This window comes from Physeter macrocephalus, chromosome 1 (genome assembly GCF_002837175.3).
Source record: "Physeter macrocephalus isolate SW-GA chromosome 1, ASM283717v5, whole genome shotgun sequence".
NCBI classification, from domain to species: domain Eukaryota; kingdom Metazoa; phylum Chordata; class Mammalia; order Artiodactyla; family Physeteridae; genus Physeter; species Physeter macrocephalus.
In genome coordinates this window covers 112,440,107-112,467,199 of record NC_041214.2, presented here as the reverse complement: position 1 = coordinate 112,467,199, position 27,093 = coordinate 112,440,107, and the positions used below count along the sequence as shown (strand labels likewise).

The window sequence follows — 27,093 nt, the reverse complement described above, 5'->3', positions numbered from 1 at the left end:
CAGTTAGCAATATGTCTTTCATGGAAAAAGCAATGTATTTTAAATCAAACTTTTCTTCTCCAAATGATGTGTTCTCGGATGAGCAGGTTAACCTCTCTGGGTTTTTATATCCTCCCAGCGTAAATTGTGAAAATTGGACTAAATCAGTAGTTTTAAAAGAGGGTCTTTAGTCCTGAATGAAATAGAACTTAAAAGCTCAGTATTTAAAACAAGTAAGGGGTCATTGCCATTGTTGAAGGGGATTGAGGGGCCGCAAGCTCAGGACAGCAGACAATGAGGTGCCTCATTGAAACCCTTGGAGCGCTGCAGAACGTGGCCTCGGGGTTACTCATCTAGGGTTCCTTCTAGATGTTAAAATGTTATTTCTTTGAATTGCCCATGCTTGTTAGGCCCTTTAAAGCCCTATGTTTTGCTTTAAAACAATCACCAGGTGGTGCTCTATTTGCGTAAAGGGGCCAGGTGGTGTGACAGGATGTATTTTCAGCACGAGAAGCAAGTGACTTAGTTTATTAATCACATTAAAAACAAACAACCCCCCAAAACAGTCTAAAATGAACCGAGCACTTTTGTAATAATAGATTTCTAATTATTCTGTGGTGGTACTTTTAGGTTTGTCCCATTGGATAAATGATAGTGATAGAGACTAGCAGGTGGCATTTTGCTGATAAATGAGTGGTTTGGGAAGAATTTCTTACTGCTAAAGCCTCTTCTCAACCAACTTTAGTCATAGTCTTTCCTTTGTACCAAGATGCAACTGCCAGAACTGGAATTGAGGCAGATGTGTCTGAAACAGGGAGGAAGAAGCAGAGTTTGGATATGGGAGTTTAATGGCTATATCAGATGAACTAACATCTCTTAAAAAAAAAAAAAAATCCCATTTTAAGCCGTGTATACTGTTGTAGGATGACAGTTGGAAGGGTAATTGTACCAAATAATGTTTGCTGTTCACTTATAAAGGAATGGGATTTAAGGCTCTGCTAACAGTATCTCAAATTATTCTATCAGGAGTTTGTTTTAATGGAAAATTTATTTTCAAATAGGTAAAACTTTAGTAATATAAAAGGATATACAGTGGAAATTAGAAAATGCTGTTTCCCACGACCCCCAGCAACAAAGTTCCCTTTTCTAGAGGCATCAGGTTGACACCATTTGGTGTGAATTGAATTTCTTTAGGGTGGCATTAATTGTATTCCTGCCTAAAGCCGTTACTTTTTAGTGTACATTAAAACATTGTAATGTACATTGTAATGAAAACTTTGTACAGTTATTAATGTGACATCAGTCAATAGATTAGCATTGTGGAGGTGAATCTCTATATCAGTGCTGTCTAAAAGAAATACCATGGAAGCTACATGTAATTTAAAATTATCTATTAGCCACATTAAAAATGTTTTTTAATGGTAAAATTAATTCCATTATACATTTTATTTAATCCAGTATATCCGGTGTATCAACATGTAATCATTATTTAAAAATTATTAATGTTCTACATTCTGGTTTTCATACTGTATATTGGAAATGTGGGGTGTGACATCAATTTGAAACACTTCAAAACACATACAGCATATCACAGTTAAGACTGGCCACATTTCAGGTGTTTTTTAGTGGTCATATGTGGCTAGTGCCTTTTGTATTGGATAGCACAGCTCTAGATTAATGTATCAGTCATTTACAGATTCCCAAGATGAATTACAGGCTACTTTAATGAATACTTTTTGACGTATGATATATAATGAGTCCCTGGCATCACCAGTTAGTTAGATCAACTGCTGGTTATAATTTCAGCAGAATAATCAACATAAAAATCTACTAATAATTAATAGTAGCAATTTCTTAGAATAGAATATGAAATAATAATCTAAAATAAAGTAAATAATTCTGAGTTATTATTTAAATTCCATAAAAGGGATCTTGGATTTGTAAATTTTTTTCCCAAGGATTTTAGTCTTAATAAGTTGTTCAGTTAAAAGGATCAACAAAATATTAAGCTTCATGAAAAGAAACGGAATGGACAGTATTATCCTTTTTCGCCTAAGGCAGGTGCCTCTGTTACTGGAAAGCTATGTGCACTAGAGTAGTTGCCAAAAACATAATAAAAAAGTGGCAAGGATACAGAAAAGAGCACTAAAAGTCATCAAAGGCTAGGAAGTATTGCTGTTTGACAAGCTAAAAAGGTGACAAGGATATAATTGAAATCTGTAAATCATATGCCAATAAAATGGATAAGCTGAGTAGACTTTTAAAGTAGCTTTTATTATGTAAATTTTGAAACATGCAAAAGTAGAGATAGAATAATCAACTCTTCATGTTTCTGTCATGTGGCTTCAACACTTACTAATATTTTAGCATTCTTTTTTCATCTATCTTGCCCCCTCCACTCTCCTCTTTTCACTCAGTTATTTTAGTATGCATGTCTAAATGATACTCTTTTCTTTTTAATGTAATCACCATATCATTATTATACATAACAATGTTGTGATTCTTTTTTTTAAAACTTTACTGAATATGGTTGATTTACAATGTTGTGTTAATTTCTGCTATACAGCAGAGTGACTTAGTTATATGTATATATATTCTTTTTCATATTCTTTTCCATGTGGTTTAAGTGATTAAGTGATTCTTAATGTCAACACATTATATTTGAATTTCTGTAGTTGTCTCATAGTTACTTTATTACAGTTGGGGGCTTGTTCAAATTAGGAGTCTAATAACAAGGTTCACATTTTCCATTTGATTGTGTCTTAAGTTTTTTTTTTTTAATAGCTGTCAACCCTACATGTTTCTAAGTCAAAACTATGTTAATTAACTATTGCTATGTTAACAATTTACGCCAAAACATAGATGCTTAAAACAACAGTTATTATCTCACAGTTTCAGAATCGGGGATCTGGGAGACCCTTAGCTTGGTGGTTTTGGCTCAGGGTCTCTCATGAGCTTACAGTCTTCTGAAGCTTAACCTGCACTGAAGGATTCACTTTGAAGATGACTCCCTCACATGGTTGTTGGCAGGAGGCTTCATTTCCTCACCACATGGATCTCATAGGCTGCTTGGGTGACCTCATGACAGGCAGCTTCCACCAGAGTGAATGATCAAGACAGTAATAGGAGATGGATATCTTTCACGACGTGTCCTCAGAAATGTCATTGTCATTTCTGCAATATTCTAATGATATAGAGGTCAGCCCTATTCAGTGTGAGGGGACTACACAAGAGAGTGAATACTCATGTGTTTATTGCTTGGTCTTTGCTAATTTTTGTATTGTGGAGTTAATCTTTCTAATTTCTAAAAATACAAAGGATACCAACCCCTTATCATATGCTATACATGTGCAGGAGTCATTGAGGGTCATCATAGAGGCTGGCTACCAATCTGTGTCACAAAGTATAGTCCTAGAAGCCTCACCATTACTCTTTGCTTCATCCTATTCTCTTTCTCCCTAGGTAATATGTTTTATTGCTTTTACTTTTTTCTACCATTGATTCTTTCTGAAAATATAATACACAAAACGTAGCTTATATATTCTTTTCCCTCAGATCATAGCTTACTCTAAACCCTGTTGGCACCTTGCTTTTTCGCTTAATATATCCAGTAGCTGTCTCCTTCAAGTATGTCAAGTTGTTCTTCATTGTTTACAACTAAACACAGACTTCTTAATTTTCAGAATACTGTGACAGAGTGAGAGTCCTGTTTTGGACTGGAATGAAGTGTATTTAAAATAAGTAAAAGAAATACTTTGTAGAGATAGTATTTAACCACAGGGTCGGCATTTTCACAATGAGTTCAAAGCAAATTAAAAAAAAAATAGAGCGCACACTTGCTTTAAGAATTGTTGTACCCTGTCATTTTTTTATTGAGGAAAATGATGAGGCTTTTTTGAGTGGGAGAGCCTTAGGCTCATTGGCAGCAGGCTACTACATGGAGCTTTAATCTCAGACTTTTCGATGATACCTAAGGTAATGTTTATATTAAACAAGATAGCATGTACAAAACTCCTTTTAAGCTAACGCTCTAGAGTTATGCCTGGGTTCTGGTGATGGTTCTTACTAGCTGTGATGTATTGACCCCAGGTAAGTTGCTTAATCTTTCTGTACTGAAAAAAGGATTGCTAATGAGGTTGGGTTTTTTTTCCCCTGTGTATTCATTGTGTGTTCTTTGCTTATTTTTGTATTGTAGAGTTAATCCTTCTGATTTCTAGGAATTAGAACCCACTGTCAAATGCTATGCATATTCCTTCCCTTTGATTATATTTCTATACCAGATTCTGGTCACTTCTGTTCTAAAATTTAGTTATGAAATACAATCTAGGATTAAGGCAGTATCTTCTAAAAGGTGGTTAACTTCTGCACTACCTTTTGTGCTATTGATAAATCTTGAACCATTAAGAAAGCATTTAAGAAACTTTATGTCAGTTTTTGGTTGTATTTGGGAAGAGGATTAATAGCTAAAAAATAGTTAAGCAAATTTTATTTCTATCATAAAAAGTATACCACTGCTTGCTAGGAAATAATCTGGCTATCAATAAGGGCATAGCTCATTTAGTGCTGCAGTACCTAGGGCTGGGCACCCAGTCCAGTAGCGTGGGTTCTATCCTGTGATTGCAGCCTGTGAGCACTAGCTGCCTCCTGCATCTCAGTTTGAATGGCACTAGATAATGCATTGACTTTTTTTTAGTCATTGTCTTTTTCCGCCAAAAGTATGCTGTTTACCTGTTGTCTTTTGATTAACAGCAGGTAGTTTGAATATTTTTTAAAGATTCAGCAACATAAAGTTGTTTTAAAGATTTAAATACTAGCTAGATTTTTTAAAAATTTAAATTCTAGCTAGATATTACAGTGCAAGTTTTATTGCTCTCTAGGCATTTGATCTAGCTAAATCCACCATTAGAACAACTGTAAAGTAGTAGAGATGATAAAGACATGAACCAGTAAATTCTTACATGTTTGGAAATCACAGGAGCTATTAATGGTATTTGCCCCTTTCCTCAAATTTTTATTTATTGATTTTTACTGAACATTAGTAGTACATATCTGTTGGCAGTTGGGTTTGAAAACATTAGTTTTTCTGGAATTTCTGAAGTAACCACTCATGTTATTTGCTGCTGATTAGAGTTCTCTGCAGTTATTCCACAGCAGAGTGGCCACACTTGTTAAATTGTTCATTCTTCTCTTCTTCATAGACAGTTAGAGGGGAACAAACACATTCTTGTGTCTTGGTTCTCAGTGTGTTTATGTGTGTGAATTGGGAGAGAATTAAATGTGCTTTGAAAGCGTTTCTCTTCTGCCACGTTAAACCTGCCTCTTTGCCTTGTCTTGTCTCTTTTAGGTCAGATGTACCAGCAGTACCCGCAGCAGGCTGGCTATGGCACTCAGCCACAGGTGCCCCCCCAGCCGACGCAGCAGTACGGTATTCAGTATGCAGGTGAGCGGGTGTCCAGAGGGAGCTGTCTCTGTACTCAAGAAACTTTCTTTCCCCCTAATTCCTTGATTTGTTATAGTAGGTATTAAGTATTTATTTGGGGGGGGGGAAATAACACTTGTTTTATTTATTTTTAAATATTTTGCATAAAAATTTTTACTGTAAATCACCATTTCAGTTTTCCAGTGGGCAGGTAAGACTTACAATCATAGTAGATGATTCAGTAATAACCTATAGTATAAAAAAGTTTTTAATACAAAGTTACCTCCTACTGATGAAATGACTTACCTGCTGGGTGATGTCGAGCTACAAAAATGCAACATTTTTTCCTCCATTATATGTAACACATTATCCCAGTGTACTCTTAGTACCTATAAAAGCATTAACAGTTCTCTCAGGGAACTTTCCATGGAACGTGGAAAGAGGTGGTCTTATTAAATAAGAACCAAATTAAGCTACATAGGTTTTTAAATCTCTCAAAAGTATGTAGGAATACCAAAAACAGGGCATAAAAGTAGAATTGTGTAAAACGTAATTCAGGCAACTAAGAACATAAAAATCTCTCAGTGTAGCTTTGAATACTGTGGTTATAATTCAGGTAATTTTTACGTTTGTTATATCTGAGAATTTTGTGTTCAACTCTTGTTTTACAGTCAAAGATTTAAGTATCAAAATTTCAACTGTAATTTTAGAAAAGTAGTAAGATTAACTTTACAAAAATGAGCAAAGAACATGCAATAAATACATGGGGGAAAACAGTCAACCTCATTAGCAATCCCTTGTGTACACACATTATCTCATTTAATATAAACATTAACTTAGGTATCATCGAAAAGTCTAAGATTAAAGCTCCATATAGTAGACTGCTGCTGCCAGTGAGCCTAAGGAACTCCCACTCAAAAAAGCCTAATCATTTTCCTCAATAAAAATGACAGGGTACAACTATTCGTAAAGCAAGTGTGTGCTCTTTTTTTTTTCCTTAAATCTGGTTGGAACTTAGGTGAAAACGCCACCCCTGCAGTTAAAAGTTTCAGAAAGCATGTGGCCCCCAAAGCCTAGAATAGTTACTATCTGGTCCTTTGCAGAAAAACGTTTGCTGACCCCCTGAATTAGACCATAAAATTCTACCATTGGAGTTTGACATATTTTAACACAAAGAACAGTTTTTATTTGGATTGGATTTGCTGTGGAGTGATTTAACCTGTAGCTGCTAGTTTTTAATTATATAAAATAGGTGGAATGAATTTGAACTTGGACTATAATATTGGGGGAAGGTTATTTTTAGGATGCAGTCCTTTAAAGAAAATCTGTGTTACAAATTATATAATTTGTAGAAATAATAGATATTAGAGTGGGAAAGACCTAGTTATCTAATCCAGGGGATTTCAGTCTTCACCATACTTCAGAATCACCTGGAGAGGTGTTTTTTGAAAAGTACAGGTGCCTGGGCTCTACTCCCAGCGATCTTGTTTTATTTGGTCGAGGATGGGACTCAGGCTTTTTTATTTTAAATGCTTTGCACGTCATTCTAAAGTGCAACCAGGGTTGGGGACCACTGATCTTGTCCCACCCACTCATTTTATAAATGAGACAACTAGGGTTCAGAGTTGTGATCCATCAAAGGACATGCAGCCATTTAGTGCGGGAACCAGACCAGAACCCAGTACCCTTGACTTTGTAGTTAATTACTTCCCTATATCATTCTACATTCTCCAACCATGACCAGGGGTTGGCAGACTTTTCTGCCATAAAAAGCTAGATAGTAAATATTTTAGGCTTTGTGGACCATATGACTCCTTGTTCTTTAAAATTCATTTATTCAAAGAACCACAGAATTGCCATTTCTTGCCATTTCTGGCGACTTGCACCAAAGTTACTCCTTTAGTTTGTTTTTCAAGGGAGGGGATGGTGGTGGGAGGAGGAGAGTATATACATATAGAGGTATTGCTATATTATGGTCAAAGACTAGTAGGTTGCTAATGAAACAGCATCTTAGGCCCTTAGGGGTTATTCCCTCTCTTGAAAAATAGATATGGTTGTCCCCAGATGCTGTTAAAAAAGCCAGTGTAGATTTCATTTGCCAGGATGAGAAGACAGCTTTTTTTTTTTGCTCACAATCTTAAGTCGAATAGATATTTTCAGTATAAAAGCTGAGTCCTTCTGTTTCTCCAAAAACTTACAGTAAAAAAATTTTATGTAGAGGATAGGAGAAATTGTATGACATCAGGGTTTCATCATGAATCGACTTTAGTTCAGTATTTAGATACTGCCATGAGTAAAATGCATTCGATACTTGATTTACTTATTAAAAATTAAGCTTGCTCTTAATGATTTTCGTCAGGGTCTTCACTGAGTAAAGTTTAGTTCTTTTCAAATTATTATCTCTGTATTTCTGATCCTGCTAGTCCTATTAACTTGAATTTGGGGAGATATGGAAATAACTAAATGCTCTGCTTGGAGACTGTAAGTGGTGGTGGTAACATTGGACCATCTTTGACACTCTGCTGGTTTGGCAGTTTCCCTCTGTGACCTTTTCCAGTTTTATTCATGGACTATGTCAGAAAGGTTTCTTTCATGAGTAAATTTTGAACCCAGGTTCAAGGTGAGTTCAGAATATACTCAAATTCATTCAATCCTTTTTATTTTTTTAAATGCAGGGTTGTACATATTTTAATAATTGTCTTATGTATCTGGTATTTAATGCTGACAGGATTCCAGTCAATGGAGAGGTTTCATTGCAAGTAGCTGCAGGTGTGTTTCATGGTAGAGATAAAAGTTTTTAGTGAAGCAGACCTTTTATTTTAAAAGACTTTACATCCTAGTAACTAATGAATATAGATGTTGATTTTTGTGGGGCAATATGATATGCTTTCTGTGTGTTACATTGTTACTGCTAAGCCAGAATTTTGAATTGTAAAGGCAAAAACATCAGATACCAAATCTAAAAGAAAGATTTTAAGGATTGTGAAAATTGGCACTTAATGTTTATTCTTACAGAGTGAATAAACCTTAAAGCATCTCATTAGCACAATAAGATGAATTTGTAGCACCATTGTTTCATTTAAAAATAGTCATTCTCTACAAATAAAATGTGTTTTTATTTGGTACTGTTATTAAACAGGCCCCTCAGAACCAGGTTAATGACTAGCTTTTGCATTAATTCCTACATTTATCATTTGAACATCTACTCTATACTGGGAGTTATGCTAGAACAGGAATTTGCTCTCAGGGATTATACAGTGTAGGAGGAGTTGAAGTAGAAGAAGTATATATAGCGGTTTTAATTTTAGAGGGTTTACAAAATTGTCTAGAAAGTGCTTCTTGGATACTATGTGGTCTTGAAATATAGACTCTGCTACTCTACTTGTTGCATAAATACTTAGGATTAAGTTTGTTAAATTTCTCGTCATTTTTTTGTCCATAACAACAGTAAGACTAATTCTCTGGAAAATGGTCACCAAAAGGAAAAATAAGATATGTACGTTTTGCCTTTTCAGCAGGCTACAGTCAGCAGACTGGACCCCAGCAACCTCAGCAGTTCCAGGGATATGGCCAGCAGCCAGCTTCCCAGGCACCGGCTCCTGCCTTCTCTGGTCAGCCTCAGCAACTTGCTGCTCAGCCGCCACAGCAGTACCAGGCGAGCAGTTACCCTCCACAGACCTACACTACCCAAACTTCTCAGCCCACTAATTACACTGTGGCCCCTGCCTCACAACCTGGAATGGCTCCAAGCCAACCCGGGGCCTATCAACCAAGACCAGGTTTCACTCCACCTCCTGGGAGTACCATGACCCCTCTTCCGAGTGGGTCTAACCCTTATGCACGTAGCCGTCCTCCCTTTGGTCAGGGCTATACCCAACCTGGACCAGGTTATCGATCCTCCCCTGCTTAAAATTGTAGCAGCTCCCTAGTTATTTTGGAACACTACTCTTACATGTGTGCAAAGTGATTGACTTTCTAGCTTGCCTTGTCCAGAGGATATTAAAATGCTAGGTTGAAGTTCAGCCATCTTGGCTTTTTACTTTTAACATGATGTACTAAAGTAGATCCCTTTGCGAAGACTAGATATTATGTATAAATGTAACAAACATTGATAGGTTAATAAAGAAAGATGATTGAATCCATTAGTGGTCTTGTAATTATCCATTAGTGGTCTTGTAATTTAATTTAGTCGTTGACACTATATGTGTGTGTGTATATATGTAAATGAGAAAAAACAAATCCTTATTGATGTTTTGGTCTTAAAATGAAGTATAGACCTTTTATCTTTTATGCCTTTCTATTCAGAGAAGCACAGTGCTGCTGAATTTTGTCCTGATTTTGGCTTAAAACAATGAAACTAAACTAGATGTCACAAGAAGATAGATTAGCATTATATATAAACAAACACGATAGATGATGATAGATAGATATAGTATTAAAAGATACAAGGGGGGTTTGGTAGATCCTAAATAACTTGTGATTTTCCTTATAGAAATGAACCACTCAGAAATGAAGAACTCGGTCTTAAAAAAACTACATCTCTTTATTGCAGAGTTTATACTTGTTTGAAAAATAGAAAATGAAGTATTGATAAAACTGAAGGCTGGTGAAAGGTGGTAAGCACAGAAAGGTCCTTTAAGGATGAGGGCAACAATGCAGCATTCCCATCTCCCTTCCCAAATGAAGGAGAAAAATATTTTTTTTTTTTTTTTTTTTTTTTTTTTACATAAAAACGAGTCAGATTTTCATTACAGGTTGGGTTAGACAGAATTATGAAAACAGCCTCCAGTATATTCATTCCCTAGACATCTTCTGTGTAATTCCCATCTCCCTTCCCAAATGAAGGAGAAAAATTTTTTTTTTTTTTTTTTTTTTTTTTTTTTTTTTTACATAAAAACGAGTCAGATTTTCATTACAGGTTGGGTTAGACAGAATTATGAAAACAGCCTCCAGTATATTCATTCCCTAGACATCTTCTGTGTAAAAATATAGTAAATATCCTATAAAATGGCAGGGATCTCATCATGCATTATCCTTTTGTGCTTAGACTTTACAGTCAGTCTCTGTATACAGCTTGATTCGAATTATATTAAAAACAGTAGGAACACAACTGCTTAAAGGGATAGTTTGACAAAGAACATTCAGACATTGTAACATGTTTTTATGGGTAGAGAAAGAAAAAAATATGTATTTTGAAATGCTATATATAATTCTCAATCCCATTTATAACTGAAATGAAATTTACTGATTCAAACAAAATCTTTTCAATAATTTGCAGATATTTGAGGAAATGTATACTGTCACAAATGTTTAACTATTTAAACACTTCAGAAAAGATATTCAGCTGTTGCTAAAAAGTTGAAGTTTAAATAAACATGTGAATATTAGCACCTTTTTCCCCCAGATATATATGCTGAAGATAATTTGATCTAATAAGTTAAACCAAGTAGAGATTTATGGAATTAACTCACCAGTAGGAAGAATACACAATAAAAGTAAGTATTTTTTTAAAAGTATATTAGTTTTTTGATGTTAATTTTGTTATAAAAGTATCTCAAAACATCATTACAACAGTGTGATAAATAATATACAAATGATCTCTTAAAATACCATGAACAGGGAGCCAGCTTCCCCAAAAATGTTATTCTGTTAATGTCAATATTTTGCTTTCTTTAAATGACTTTGTAAAACCTGATAAATATTCTTAGCAATCTTTCTAGTAAACATCTAATATTGCCATTAATTAGATTTTAAACTTTTATACATAGTAAACAGAAGAGCTTTAAATGCATGTGACAAATACCATACTGTTTCCAATTATTTTTTGCCATGATGAAACAGAAGGCACTTCTGAACGTGATTGCAGCATCTACCATTTTCCAGGAATTGTGGTCCCACATTCATACCACTGGACATAATTGATTTGGGTGTGACCACCAATTTCTCCAAATTGGACAGGTTCCTGGCGAACTGCTCTGAAATAGCCTAAGAGAGAAAATAATTTTAATAGCTGCTATGATATATTTTTGTCCTCAATGCTCATAGGTTGAAGGGTGTCATTGAATGCCTGACGCTTACTCTAGGTGAAGCAGAGTATTTTAGAAAAAGGATAGTAAGAGGGGCCCTGGTATCTTTCCTGAGGCAGTAATGGCCAGCTAAACATCAGGGACACTTGAAACTCCTTGACATCTGCCTTAATAAGCTAGGAATGGGATGGTTGGTAGTATTTGAGAGATAAAGCTGAAAGGGGGCAGGAGTTGGAGGGGTTTCGTGTTTTGTTTGAGTATAACTGACCAAGTTCAGTACACACTTTGACCTACGTAAAAGTGTACTTTCTGTACTTACAGCGTAGTGGTGGTCTGTGAAGTTACCTGGTTAAAGGCGTGTTGTACTAAAATGTTAGGAAACGAAAGAAGGGTTGGTCTAAGATTGCTAAATTTCTCAGAACTAAACTTTGATGAAATCTTCCTTCAAGGACCCTACACTAAGTGATTAAAAATTTTGCTGTGAATGTAAAATGTTACAGAAATAGACACAATTTACAGTATATTGTATATCCGGTTCCTGTGAGGCAGCAGTTTCAATTTTCTGTTAACGAGTTCACAGATCTTATTAAGTCACCTTTTACTGTGGTTGGTATTTTTAGTGCCAGTGACCAAAATATGATGCTGAAAAGACTAGTCAAATAATTTTAAGTATTTAACAAGCCCCTCTTGGTAACTCCTGAGTAATATGGATATGTAATTTACCCTTTCCTACCCTACCTGGCCGGGGATTAAATTAATTTTCAGTCTTTTCAATTCTTATTAAACAGCTTGGTGCTAATGTGTCTGTAGCAAGTTACAGTGGTTAAGTCATTTCTCAGCAGAATTCTTCTATTTTAATTGTATTTATAGAATTATTTATAAAGCAGGTAACATTCTTTTTTCCTTCTACAGTAGTAGTAAAGCTTTGAATTTCTTTAAAATTTTTAAAAGAATAAGAAAAAACTGCCTGTGTGCTCAGTATGACAAAAACCATAAAAGTAGTGCATGAATGATTTAAGCTGGGGAAATTAAGCTGCTCTTTTATAGCTGCTTTAATTAAGCTGCTCTTTTATAGCTGCTTTTGCAAATTCAGGTTTTCTTAAAGTAGGATAGATTTATATAAGATGTTCTGTAATTTCCCTCAGCTCTAAGGAACAGGCTTAAGGAATGGGAGGAAAGTGAAGAAACTTCTGTTAAAGTCTTCATGTTAAGGTCTTATGTGGGAAGTCCTTTTTCCTAGGCAGATGGAGTAGTAGTACTACAGAATTATTTTTAAAGTGATTGATTTTCTCAGCTTGAATGTTTTTTGGGTTAATTTGTAAAAGCCTCTTGCTTACGAGGAGGCTCAGAAAACATACCTTCTTTGGTGGGTAACTGGTCAGAAGAGAGTTGCTGTCCTGTGCGTCCATCTAAAAATGAGTCTACGAACTGGCAGTGATCTTCTCCATGGCCTCTCTGATCACCTATATTATAAAATTTTCCTGAAAAAACAAATTAAAAGGATCATGAAGTATTACTGCCTTTGATATGGGAGGACTCTGAAATAATCAAATTGTTTCAGATAATCCATCTTCCTTGTTCTTGTACTTCTCCCCCCTTTCTTTCTAGTTCGAGCCACCAGTGTTCCTTGATTGAACTATGGAATCGTCTCCCAGCTGGCGTCCCTGCTTTCACTCTTGCTTTTCCCTATTTTTCCTCCCCTCCTCCTTTCACAGATTAGTCATCTTTTAAAAACGCAACTCAGATAGTGTTACGCCCCTCCATCAATCTCTCCAGCAGTCTTCTGTTATACTCAGAATAAAACCCGGGAGTCCTTACCTGGTTTCCTAGCTCCGCACGATTTCATGCTGCCTGATCTTCCCTTTACTAAGCCTCAGCCACTCTAGTGGAACCGGCGAGGCATTTTCTGCTGCAAGTCTTTGCGTTTCTCTTCCCTCTACCTCTGGTTCTTTATCCCTCGATCTTTGCGTGGTTGGTTCCTTCTCATAGTTTTCCTCTTGGCACAAGTGCTACCTTTTGAGGGGGTGCTTTTCCTAACCATTCTAAGTAAAAGAGCTTTCATTCAGCCATTTTTTTCTCCATTTTCATTCCATTCAGCCATTTTCTTTCACCCTTTTTTTTTCTTCAGAGCACTATATGAAATTCTTATTTATATGTTTGCTTTCTGTCTCTTCCCACTAGATTGTAAGCTACAAAGAGCAGGAACGTGTCTTATTTCCTGCTTTGTCCCCAGCACCTGGAACAATGTCTGAGCAAAGCAGATAGTTTTGTTGAATGATTGAGCAAATGTCTACCTTTCTATGTTGGTGCCAATCTTATTTAAAATTTGTACTGTATGAATATAGAAGAGAAAATAACCCACTGAGTCTGGAGCAAGGGGTTATAGCCCTTCTGGCTCAGTGTTTTAATCTTGCTCTTGTCTCTGACAGACTTAAAATCTTAAATACGTCATACTCCTTCCATGATTATTGTTACATACACTCTTTTTACTACCAGGCTTTTTATCCTGGGTTGGCTGTAACAAAATTGAGCTTGGATGTGACTAGTTTTTCTATGTTCAAGTTTGCCACGATGGCACTGTTTCAGATTGCATTTTCATTATTTACCTTCTTATAGCATGTCTCAAATCCTAAGATTCCAATAACATCTTGCTCAAAAAGGAAACTTGTATTTACATCACACCTTCGTGTCTGGGACTGTCCATAGAAAAGGCTAAGTTACAGAACGCTGCAAAGCATTTCCTGAAGGATAATCCTCAAAACAGAACTGATGGCCCTGCTTACCTGTGAGGGAGTCACTCAGATAAATCTTGTATCTGAGAGAGTTGCACAGCTGCACCCCTACAAACTTTTTATACCACGTCCTTTTGACATACTGTTTGCCCTTACATTCTGAGTAAGAGTCTGAATTAAAGGGTCTTTCAGTCCAGATGGCATCTCTTCCTGCTGCATAAGGAAAGCACATAGTTTGAGTTTAGTATTTGACTTTCGGTCCCGAAGAGCTGTCTTAAAAGCTTTTAAAAAAGCAGTTTGCCAAGTTCATTGTCAACCTGCTGATAGCTGGTTTTCTCCAGTGCTAAATATTGGAGCCAAAAATATAAGAGTAAACCCCCAATTAAATTTCCGTCAATGATGAGGTAAATCTTGGAGTAGTACGTGTCAGAGTTGACTAGCCTCTGCAGTGCTCAATGTAGAACAGCATCCCTTGAGCAAATTTAGATTTCTTTTTTTTGCAGCATATTATACAATTTGAACAGTTGTTTTAATGTGACTTGTTATTAAAAGTGGAAATGAGGGTCCTATATCTTGACTTAATTATTAAACAGAACAGTTGAGCTGGTCTGTTACAAGAATGGAAAGCAGGTTTTAAAATATTCAACTTGTTCCTGAAACAACATAGGCTGTCAATGTTACTGAATGTTTTAAGTAAGAATTCATACCTGATTGATATTCTAAGAAGACTAAATGGACTAAAGTAAAATCATGACTAAAATTCTACCATGCCCGTTTAGTTGAATCACTGTAGGAAAGTGTGTAGTTGTGTTCTCATCCAGGTAGGTACTTACCAGAAACTGGCTCACTCACTCTTGGGTCAGCTAAGGAGAAATAGCAAAGACAGAGTCAGAGGTTATTAGGTAAGTCCCCATGTTCCAGTGACAGTGAAGAAGATGGGTGCTTACAGTTGTTAAGGAATCTTGCAAAACGGTACACTCTTACTAAAGTCCAAATTTGAAAATTGTTTATTTTGTTTTGGGAATTGTTCTCCATTGGAGAATCTCCTCTGCCACGTACTCAGCTGTATCTTTTATATGTGAGTTGTGTAGTTAGTAGTCTTCATTGCTGTTCTAGATTTTACTTCCATTTTAAAATCTTCCTCTTTTAGTTTCATTAAAAAAACTATTGATGATAAAATCACCAAGATGCCATGAACTGCATTTGGTGTAAAAAAAATTGTACACTAATGCTGAGTATAGATGTATCTCATTAAGGAATTGGAACTTGGGCCAAATTAGAAAATTTCACAGCTGTTCATCATAAAAAACTATAATATGAATTCCCTTTCTGGATACTGTGGCTGAGCGTCTGATATTTTGATTCTAGGCACAGATTCTAGGCATAGAGAGGAGCATTCATGCACTATTGAGTATAGACTGACTGTATGCTTTTTTTCTTTTAAACTGATATGCCTAATGTTTTTCTGACATCGAGATAAATGAGGAAAAACCCAAGGGGTGTTTCCTTAAAGGTACCTTCATCAGTTTGCTTTTTCAAATGGATGGTTTTTTTTAAATCAGATGCTTTACCCAGTGTTTAGCTAGGTTTCAAACAAGCTATGCAAAACATCGTGACCCTTTATATCCTTGTTAGGAATTACTGCTGATGTGATTACCTGATTCAGTACTGAATGCCACCGTGTTGCTGGGTGGGCCTTCACCAAGTGGGTTTTTGGGTTTCACCTGGAACTCATAGCTGTGTAGGGGGGAAAGAAACAAACAGAAAACAAAAATAATATTCTTAAGTGGTAGGAAACAAACAGTTTTCTTGTCATACCGACATTCTTCCTGATTCTGTTTTGAAATCATCATGACGGTGAATGGACATATGTTCTAGAAGAAGCTTCAGGAAAGAAAAATTCCTTTAATTCTACTGTTCAAACAGCTTGTCTAATTGTTTTCTAGAAGAAAAGGGTTAAGTTAATAAAAAAGAGTGTTGTCTTTTAAAAACTCCAAATTAATAGAATAGCTGGGCAGGTTGCTAATGGACATACAGGAAAAGAGGTATGTGGTGGACCCAGGCTAATTCCAGTAACAAGGAGCCTCAGTTTCCTTCAAATGTTTAGCTACTTCCTGGGAGCTCAGAATAAGTTCCTTTTTATTTCTTATTATCCCAACCCTGGGTATAGCTATAAACTTAGGCAATGTTCTTCATTGTGGGGTTTGAGCTACCCATGTCAGAATCACATGATAGAGCTACAGTGGGGAAAGTTTGTTTAAAGTGCATACTTCTTGTTCCATTCTAGCTACTGAATCCCTTTTTGAGGGGTTCCAGAGAGGTATTTATGTTTCTGAGGTGAAGCCTGTGCCCACTGACATTTGAGAACTACTAGATAAGCTATGGGAGCAGATGTACATGAAAATATTTTGTTGCAAGAAGTTCCTGGTTATATCTCCTGGAACTTGGGTCTTCTGTGGATCATAGGAAGCCCCGATATATTCCGAGTAGGGGCGTGGTAGTGTCAGCTCATGAAGAGTATGGGCACAAAGACACTTTCCTCTCCTTCTATAAACTAGACTCATATGGGCCAGGCCCTTAACCCTTTATGTTAAAAAAAAAAAAACAAAAGACAAAATAAGCCCATATCCCTTGTAGTTATGTTTGATTCTGTCCTTAAGAATTATGTGCTAAATTACTATGCAATATTTGACAAATTTCATCCATAGAATACTCGAGCAGAGCAAACCCTTTTAAGTTCAAACAGTAAAGCTATTTGCCGTTTGCCTGAATCTAAGAGTTCCTTTCAGTAGCAGACTTAGCAGGAAAGTAATTTTGAATGTAAAACCAGCTTGAGTCAGCTGATAGAACTGACTGAGTTTCAAAATTGTGAAAGACTTTTGGGAGATAATTCCTCGTTTTGAAAAGTTTGTAATTGACTAAGTGCAGAACACAAAAAATACTTTAGAAAAAAGTGAAAAACAGAAGGATGACAGCTCTTAATTTGGTACAGAGGATACCAAGTGAGCAATAACAGAACTTTCTGGGGCTCAAGGAGTCAGATTTTTAACTATTGAGGCACTGCTGGAATCTATAAGGAAGACAGATTCTAGCATTACAATGTGAACATTTTTTGAGTGCTTACTATGTACCAGACACTACATATGAAAAGCAATACACACAAACCTCAAGAGATAAGTATTTTCCTATTTTTCAGTTAAGAGCAATGACGCTTTTAACCATTGTACTCCTATTGTCTTTGCTTTTCCAAACTTCCAAACTTTGTGATATGGGGATTAAAACATGCAGGGTTTTCATTTATTTATTTAAAAAACTTTTTTAAACGTCTTTATTGGAGTATAATTGCTTTACAATGTTGTGTTAGTTTCTGCTGTATAACAAAGTGCATCAGCTATACATATACATACATCCCATATCTCCTCCCTCTTGTGTCTCCCTCCCTCCCACCCTCCCTTTCCCAGCCCTCTAGGTGGTCACAAAGGACTGAAGCTGATCTCCCTGTGCTGTGTGGCTGCTTCCCACTAGCTATTTTAAATTTGGTAGTGTATATATGTCCATGCCACTCTCTCACTTCGTCCCAGCTTACCCTTCCCCCTCCCCGTGTCCTCAAGTACATTCTCTAGTAGGTCTGCGTCTTTATTCCTGTCCTGCCCCTAAGTTTTTCAGAACCTTTTTTTTTAAGATTCCATATATATATGTGTTAGCATACGGTGTTTTTGTTTTTGTTTTTTAAAATATATAGTATATCTCGTTTTGTTTTTTATAAATTTTTATTTATTTAATTTTTGGCTGTGTTGGGTCTTCGTTTCTGTGCGAGGGCTTTCTCTAGTTGCGGCAAGCGGGGGCCCCTCTTCATCGCGGTGCACGGGCCTCTCACTGTCGCGGCCTCTCTTGTTGCAGAGCACAGGCTCCAGACGCGCAGGCTCAGTAGTTGTGGCTCAGGGGCTTAGTTGCTCTGCGGCATGTGGGATCTTCCCAGACCACGGCCCGAACCTGTGTCCCTGCATTGGCAGGCAGATTCTCAACCACTGTGCCACCAGGGAAGCCCTGTTTGTAGATTTTTTGATGATGGCCATTCTGACTGGTGTGCTGTGATACCTCATTGTAGTTTTGATTTGCATTTCTCTAATGATTAGTGATGTTGAGCATCCTTTCATGTGTTTATTCGCAATCTGTATATCTTCTTTGGAGAAAGGTCTATTTAGGTCTTCTGCCCATTTTTGGATTGGGTTGTTTTTTTTGATATTGAGCTGCATGAGCTGCTTGTAAATTTTAGAGATTAATCCTTTGTCAGTTGCTTCGTTTGCAAATATTTTCTCCCATTCTGAGGGTTGTCTTTTCATCTTGTTTATGGTTTCCTTTGCTGTGCAAAAGCTTTTAAGTTTCATTAGGTCCCATTTGTGTATTTTTGGTTTTGTTTCCATTTCTCTAGGAGATAGGTCAAAAAGGATCTTGCTGTGATTTATGTCATAGAATTAAAACATTCAGGGTTTTTAGATTGAAAAACTGCATATGAAAGCATTTTGTAAACTAATCTACTGGTAGAAAGTGCCATTATCCTTTGCAATAAGACTGCCGATATAAAGCCACCCATCTCACTCATTTAAATAAATAGCACATACATGGGGTGCTTTGGCATAGAATATTTTCCACAGATTAAATTCTAGCTCAGAGGACTAATGAACTTATTAAAAAAAAAAATGGTGAACTGAAAGTGGAAAAAGAAATCACAGGCACCTGGACTTGGATTCAGGCAGGCAATGCATTCCACATTCCAGGCCATCGCCTAAAAGCTCTGTTCTTCGGCCAAGTCTGATTGCTGAAATTATTTCCATGTCTTTTTATTTCACAGTTATTTACACTTCAGCTATATTTGTAGAATGGCCACAAATGTTGATAAGCCACTTTTGGGGATTGTTTTTGGGTTTTTTTGCCACCATTTTATGATACTTGACAAGTTTTGAAGAAATCATTTTAAATTAAGTTTAATTAACTGCATGAGAACTAAAAGGCACATATTTTTGGCTGATTAAACAGAAAATATATAACAATATATTTTCAAAGGCAAAATCTTTCCCAAGAAGCACATTTTATCACAAGATTTATGACACTGTAGGTAGAAGAGAGTAATGTCTCAGAGAAAATATTGATTATACATAGAGAATAAGCATAGGAGTTTAGCTGTGCAAAAGTCCCATAGAGAAGAAAGTTATTTAAAATAAAAAGTACAGAATAAATAAAACTTCAAATAGAATGTTTGGAAAATAAAGTTAAGGAAATTTTACATATACTAGAAAAAAAGGTGAAAAATGAGAGAAAATATTGAAAGGAGCAGATTTTTTCAGGGAATATAAAACTAGTAGGTTCTAGAAGAGAGAGGAGTGGAAAAGGAGGGTAGAAAATTATCCTAGAAAGTTAAGTAATTTCCCAGAATTGAAAAACATGGGTTTCTAGATTTAAAAGGCCTAATATTTGCCCAGCAAGATGAAAAAAGAAAAAAGACTAAAGCAAACAAATTGCAAAATTTCAGAGTACTGGGATAAAGACAAGACCTTAAACGTTTCAAAGGATGCAGAATCAGAATGACGTGACATCTCAGCAGCTCTAGAAGTTAGAAAATAATGGAACAATGCTTTCAAGCGTTCATTTTATCCTACAATCTATGTTTGGCTAAACAACACTATCAGAATAAAACATGGATATTTTCAGACACGTAAGAACTCAAAAATATTATCTTCCATAACCTTTCTTCAAGATGTGTTTCTCAAGAAATTCCAGAAAGTGAGTAAACAAGGAAGACGCGGGATATAGGAATTAGGGGGATTCAACATAGGAGAGAGGCAAAAGATGATGGTGAGGGCTTCCAGGAGATGTTGCCATAAACAAACACATGTAACAAATAGATGACTTGAGCACTTGACCATTTGGAGAAATAGTCTAGACACGTGGATTTAGTTAACAGAAGAAATAGCTAAAATAATTGAGAATGAGAGAGGCAGGACTAAGATGGTAACATAGGAAGCTCCTGAGCTCTCCTCCCCTCACAGACACATTGAATGCACAGCTGCACATAGAGCAATTCCCTCTGAAAGAGATCCAGAAACTAGCTGAGCAACTCCTATGCACTGGGGAAATGAGAGAATACCCCCATCAAAATGGGTAGCAAAAGCTGAGACACACACCATAAATCCCATCCCTGACACAGCACCATATAATCAGGAGGGAACCCCCAACTCCCAACTTCTTCCTGAGGAGCAAAGGGTTTGTAACCCACATCTGCATCCCAGCTTTTAAGACTCTTACCTGAGGGATGGGTCTCCTATACACTCAGCTCTGAAAGCCAATTGGGCTTGTGTTTATGAGACCCATAAGGATATAGCAAATCCACTTCTTCACAAGTGCATGAGCACTCACTGTGGCAGAGCAAAAGGGCACAATCACCTACCTCAATATTTCTCTGAAAGGTGTGTGTTTATCTGCCAGTGCTAAAAGCTGCAACCTGAGGGTCAGGATTTTAATTTAGCAAGCTCTGGGGGCTGTGATCCTCCCTGGAGACCAGGGAAGCCATTGGATGCTCTCCCACCTTCTCTTTCCAGCCTGCTCAAAGTTGCTAGTATCTGCCTGGAAGGAGGTTGTAAACATGTCTGTGCTCTAGTTTTTACAGCTTCCATCCAAAGGGATGAGTCCTTGGATCACCTGGCTCTGATAGCCAATGGGTTACTTAGCCATTCATGAGTCCCACAGGACTGTGGCAAAGAAGCAGTTTTTAACTAGCTGCCCCCCAGGGCTCAACACAGAGGAAGCAGGCAAAAATGCCCATCTTCCTATCTTTCCCTGAAAGGTGTTTATCTGCATCTTTTAAAAGCTGACACCTGAGGGTGAAGCTTTTAGTTTTAGCACATGTTTAGGGGTTGGCTGTGATCCTCCCCAGCGACAGGGAAGTTGGCATACACCTTCCCTGCCCTCTTCCTTCAGCCTGCTACAACAATAAAACCAAGCCACTAGTATTTCCCTGGAAGGGGCTTGTACAAATGGCTGACACCCCAGCTTTTGCAGCTGCTGCCCAAGGAATAGGTCTCCATATTGCCTGTCTCTGAGAGCCAGTGGGCTTGTGTTCACAAATTCCACAGGACTAGCAAACAAAAAGCATTTTGTTTGTTTGTTTGTTTGTTTGTTTTTTGTGGTATGCGGGCCTCCCTCTGCTGCGGCCTCTCCCGTTGCGGAGCACAGGCTCCGGACGCACAGGCTCAGCGGCCATGGCTCACAGGCCCAGCCGCTCTGCGGCATGTGGGATCCTCCCAGACCGGGGCGCGAACCCAGTACCCCTGCATCGGCAGGCGGACGCGCAACCACCGCGCCACCAGGGAAGCCCAAAAAAGCAGTTTTTAATAGACGCAGGAGCACACTTCCCTACCCTGCCTCCCTGCCCTAACTATATCCTGGGCCCAGCAGGCAAAAACAGCCATCGCCTAGTGTTTCCCTTGAGAAATGGAATATTTCCTGCCATATCAGTAAACAAAGGATGTCACAGTCATCAGCAATTGCAGCCCTCCAATATGAGCCCTGAGGGAACTCAGGAAGGAAAGAATACCTGCCATCTAGCAGCCATCAGACTGCAGCCACTCCCTACAGTGAGCCCTGAGGAAACTCAGGATGTAAAAACACTGGCCCCAGATAGCTGAGGTGCATATCAAAGGAATGATTTCAGTAAGCCTAGACTCTTGCATCTTCCCCATGCATAGAAAAGCGCGAAATTCCTTAACTTGGGATATCTCATTTTCTTTAACAGTAATCTTTTGATGTTCTGACTACCTGCTCTTTGTTGCAAAACTATATATCCTGGTTCCCCCCACCTCTGCAGAGCAGTTCTCCCAGGCTTGAAGTCCTAAAAATGCCCACCAAATAAAATATAACTCTCAACTTTTAGGTTGTGAATATTTTTTAAGTCAACACCCTGGAAGCAGCTTAACTACATAATTTCCCACCTACTGCCTAGGGCCCAGCTTATAATCAGCCTGCATGTAGATGCTGACTGTGTTCCTCCCCTTTGGGACACTCATGAGTTTTGGCATACCCCCAACTACCAGGAGCCACTAGAAACAAAGAAAGTTGCTTGGACAATCTTAGAGGTTTGAGAAACAAAACAAGTACGAGCTCAGGTTGGGCTGATTCAAGAGGTTCATTTCCTACCTGAGACCATTCTATTGAGACTGGGAGAGGTGGCTGTTTTATCTAATGTGCAGAAACCAAACACAGAGAATTAAGGAAAATGAAGAAACAAGAATATGTTCCAAACAAAAGAACAAGAAAAATCTCTAGAAACAGATCTTAATGAAATGGACAAATGATTTACCTGATAAAGAGTTCAAAATAAGTCATTAAGATGCTTACCAAGGTCAGGAGAACAATGCGTAAACAAAGTACAAAGGAATAGAAAATATAAAAAAGTGCCAAACCAGAAAACACAGAGTTAAGAATATAATAATTGACCTGAAAACTTCATTAGAGGAGTTCAACAGCAGACTAGATGAGTGGAAGAAAGGGTCAGTGGACGCAAAGATGGGGCAGTGAAATTCATCCAATCAGAGGAGCAATGAAAAAGATAGCTTAAGAGATGTATGGGACACCATCAAATGGATCAAGATATGCATTATATGAGTCCCAGAATGGGGAGAGGGAAAGAAAGGGGGCAGAAAGCTTATTCAAAGAAATAACAGCTGAAAACTTTCCTAACCAGGGTAAAGAAACAGACATCCAGATACAGGAAGGCCAGAGAGTTCCAAATGGAATCCAAAGAGGTTCTCAGCATGAGACCCACATTAATTTTAAGAGATCCACATTAATGATAATTAAATTGTCAAAAGTTAAAGACAAGGAAAGAATCTTAAAAGCATCAGGGGAAAAGCAACTTGTTATGTACAAGGGAGCCCCCATAGCAATATCAGCAGATTTTTCAGCAGAAACTTTTAGGCCAGAAGGGACCAGCAGATATATTCAAAGTGCTGAAATTAAAAAAAAAAGAAAACATTCTCAGCAAAGTTGCTCTTCAGAATTGAAGGCAAGATGAAGAGTTTCCCAGACAAAAGCTGAAAAAGTTCATCACCACTACATCAGCCTTACAAGAAATGTTAAAGAGAGTTTTTCAAACAGAAACAAAAGGATGCTAATTAGTAATAGGAAAACATGAAAGTATAAAACTCAATGGTAAAAGTAAATACACAGTTACATTCGGAATACTCTAATGTTGAAATTGTGGTGGGTAAATCACTTCTAACTCTAATATGAGAGTTAAAAGACAAAAATATTACAATAACTATAATAATTTGTTAATGGATATACAGTGTAAAAATGTAAATTGTGGCATAAAAACAAAATGTGGAGAGAAGAGTTAAAAAAGTAGAGCATTTGTGTGTTTGAAGTTGGCATCAACTTAAAATAGACTTATATGACGTTTTATGTAAACCTCGTAACTACAAAGTAATAACCAATGATCGATATACACACAAAAAAGAGAACAGAATCACAGCATAACACTACAGAAATTAATCAAATCACAAAGGAAGAGAGGAAAAGAGGAAGAAAGGAGCAAAGGAATTATAAAACAACCAGAAAATAATGAACAAAATAGCAATAGTAAGTCCATATCTATCAATAATTATTTTAAATGTAAATGGACCAAAGTCTAATTAAAAGACATAGAGTGGCTGAATGGATTAAAAAACCAAGACCCATCTAATTCTCCTAAAAGAGACTGACTTCAGCTTTAAGGACACACATAGACTGAAAGAGAAGGGATAGAAAAGATATTCCATGCAAATGGAAACCAAAAGACAGCAGGGATACCTATATTTATATAAGACAAAATAGACTTTAAGCCAAAGATTGTGATAGGACACAAAGGTCATTATATAGTAATAAAGGGGTCAGTTCATCAAGAGGATATAACATCTGTAAACATGTACACAACATAGGAGGACCTTAGTATATAAAGCAAATATTAACAGATCTGCGGAAGAAATAGCACTACAGTAATAGCAGGGAACTTCAATGCCATGCTTTCAACCATGTATATATAGAACATCCATACAGAAAATTAATAAGGAGACACTGGACTTAACATAATGTTAAAGCAGATGGACCTAAAGGACATACAAAGAACATTCCATCCAACAGCAACAGAATACACTTTCTTCTGAAGAGCACATGAAACTTTCTTCAGGATAAGTCATCTGTTAGGCTGCAAAACAAGCCTTAATAAATTTAAGAAAATGGAAATCATATAAAGTGTATTTTCTAACCACAATGGTAAGAAAATAGAAATCAGTTAAAAGAAGAAATTGGAAATTTCACAAATATGTGGAGATTAAACAACAAACATGCTACTGAACAATGAATGGGTCAAAGAAAAAAAATCAAGAGTAATCAAAATATATCTTTAACCAAAGGAAAATGGAAAGACAACATACCAAAATTTTGGAATGCCTCAAAGGCAATTCCAAGAGGGAAATTTATAGAATTAAATGCCTACATTAAGAAAAAAGATATCAAATAAGCAACCTAATTTTACACCTCAAGGAATAAGAAAAAGAAGAAAAAACTAAGGCCAAAGCTAGTAGAAGGAAGGAAATAACAAAGATCAGAGCAGAAGTAAAAGAAATAGGGACCAAAAAACAATACAAAAGATCAACTAAACTAAGAGCTGGCTTTTCATAAAGATAAATAAAACTGACAAACCTTTAGCTACAGTAACTAAGAAAAAGAACTCAAATAAAATTAGAAAATCAGAAATAAAAGGAGACATTACAACTGGTGCTACAGAAATACAAGGGATCATAAGAGACTACTATGAACAATTATACACCAACAGATTGGATAACCTAGAAGAAATGTATAAATTCTTAGAAACATACAACCTACCAAGACTAAATCATGAAGAAATAGATAATTTGAATAGACTAATTACTAGGAAGGAGATTGAGTCAGTAATCAAAAACTTCCCAACAAACAAAAGCCCAGGACCAGATGGTTTTACCAGTGAATTCTAGCAAACATTTAAAGAAGAATTAACACCAATCCTTCTCAAAGTCTTCCTATAAATTGAAGGGGAGGGGGGAACTCCCAAACTCATTTTCTGAGGCCAGCATTACCCTGATACCAAAGCCAGACAAGGACACTACAAGAAAAGAAAATTATAATCCAATATTCCTGATGAAACATAGATGCAAGAATCCTCAACAAAATATTAGCAAACTGAGTTCAACAATACATTAGAAGGATCATAAACCATGATCAAGTGGGATTAATTCCAAGAATACAAAGATGGTTCAACAGCCACAAATCAATCAATGTGATATACCATATTAACAAAATGAGGAATAAAAATCTATATAACCTATATGAACTCAATAGATTCAGAAAAAGCATTTGATGAAATTCAACATTCTTTCTTGATAAAAACTCAACAAACTTGGTACAGAGGAAATGTACCTCAACATAATAAAGGCTTACATGACAAGCCCATTGAGCTAACATCATACTCAATGATGAAATGCTGGAAGCTTTTCCTCTAAGATCAGGAACAAGACAAGAATGCCCACTCTCACTACTTTTATTCAACATAGCACTGGAAGCTATTAGTTAAGAGAAGGAAATTAAAAGATGCCCAGATTGGAAAGGAAGAAGTAAAACTTCTATTTGCAGATGATGACATGACATTATATATAGAAAACCCTAAACACTCCACCAAAAAGCTGCTAGAACTAATACATTTGGTAAAGTTGCAGGATACAATATTAATATATAGAAATCTGTTGGTTTTCTATATACCGAAAACAAACTATCAGAAGGAGAAATTAAGCAAACAATTTACATTTACAATAGCCTCAAAATTTACAATAGCCTCGAAAATAATAAAATACTTAGGAATAATTTTAAGGAGATGAAAGATCTGTACACTGAAACCTTTAAGACATTGATGAAAGAAATTGAAGAAACACAAATAAAATGAAAGATATTCCACATTCATGGATTGAAAGGATTAATATTGTTAAACTGTCAGTACTACCCCAAGTGATCTACAGTTTCAATGCAATCCATATCAAAATTCCAATGGCATTTTTCACAGAAATAGAAAAAACATTTCTAAGACTCATATGGAATCACAAAAGACCCTGAGTAGGCAAAGCTGGAGGCCTCACATGTCCTGATTTCAAACTATATTACAAAGCAATAGTAATCAAAACAGTATGGTATGGACATAAAAAAAAGACACATAGATCAATGGAACAGAATAGAGAGCCCATACATAAACCTACATATATATGGTCAATTAATTTATGACAAAGGAGCCAAGCATTCACAATGGGGAAAGGCTAGTCCCTTGAAAAAATGGTATTGGGAAAACTGGATAGCCACATGCAAAAGAATGAAACTGGACCCCTATTGTATACCATACATAAAAATCAACTCAAAATGGTTCAAAGATTTGAACATGAAACCTGAAATCATAAGACTCCTCAAAGAAAAAATAGGTGGTAAGCTCCTTGATATCAGTCTTGGCAATAATTTTTGGATCTGACTCCAAAAGCAAAGGCAACAAAAGCAAAAATAAATAAGTGGGACTACATCAAACTGAAAATCTTCTGCACAGCAAAGGGAAACATCAACAAAATGAAAAGGCAACCTATAGAATGGGAGAAAATATTTGCAAATCATATATCTGATAAGTGGTTAATATCCAAAATATATAAGGAACTCACACAACTCAATAGCAAAAAAGCAAATAACCCAATTAAGAAATGGGCAGGGCTTCCCTGGTTGCGCAGTGGTTGAGAATCCGCCTGCTGATGCAAGGGACATGGGTTCGTGCCCTGGTCTGGGAAGATCCCACATGCTGCGGAGTGGCTAGGCCCGTGAGCCATGGCCACTGAGCCTGAGT

The 27,093-nt window shown here is 36.7% G+C and overlaps 2 protein-coding genes across 2 annotated transcripts in view; one reads left to right on the top strand and one right to left on the bottom strand.

Annotated features, from left to right (window-relative positions):
- TFG (trafficking from ER to golgi regulator) overlaps window positions 1–9,308 on the top strand; it is a 34,065-nt gene extending 24,757 nt beyond the window's left edge. Inside the window, exons 7-8 of the mRNA XM_007116291.4 lie at window positions 5,324–5,419; window positions 8,914–9,308. Of these exons, the coding sequence (XP_007116353.2) occupies window positions 5,324–5,419; window positions 8,914–9,308 (491 nt within the window). The remainder of the gene's footprint in view (window positions 1–5,323; window positions 5,420–8,913) is intronic.
- The window catches only part of ABI3BP (ABI family member 3 binding protein), a 279,616-nt gene that overhangs the window by 4,048 nt on the left and 248,475 nt on the right, over window positions 1–27,093 (bottom strand). The window contains exons 64-68 of the mRNA XM_055085864.1: window positions 15,814–15,893; window positions 14,990–15,019; window positions 14,208–14,369; window positions 12,783–12,905; window positions 11,202–11,383 (exon numbers count right to left, since the gene is read on the bottom strand). Of these exons, the coding sequence (XP_054941839.1) occupies window positions 11,268–11,383; window positions 12,783–12,905; window positions 14,208–14,369; window positions 14,990–15,019; window positions 15,814–15,893 (511 nt within the window). The 3' untranslated portion in view covers window positions 11,202–11,267. The remainder of the gene's footprint in view (window positions 1–11,201; window positions 11,384–12,782; window positions 12,906–14,207; window positions 14,370–14,989; window positions 15,020–15,813; window positions 15,894–27,093) is intronic.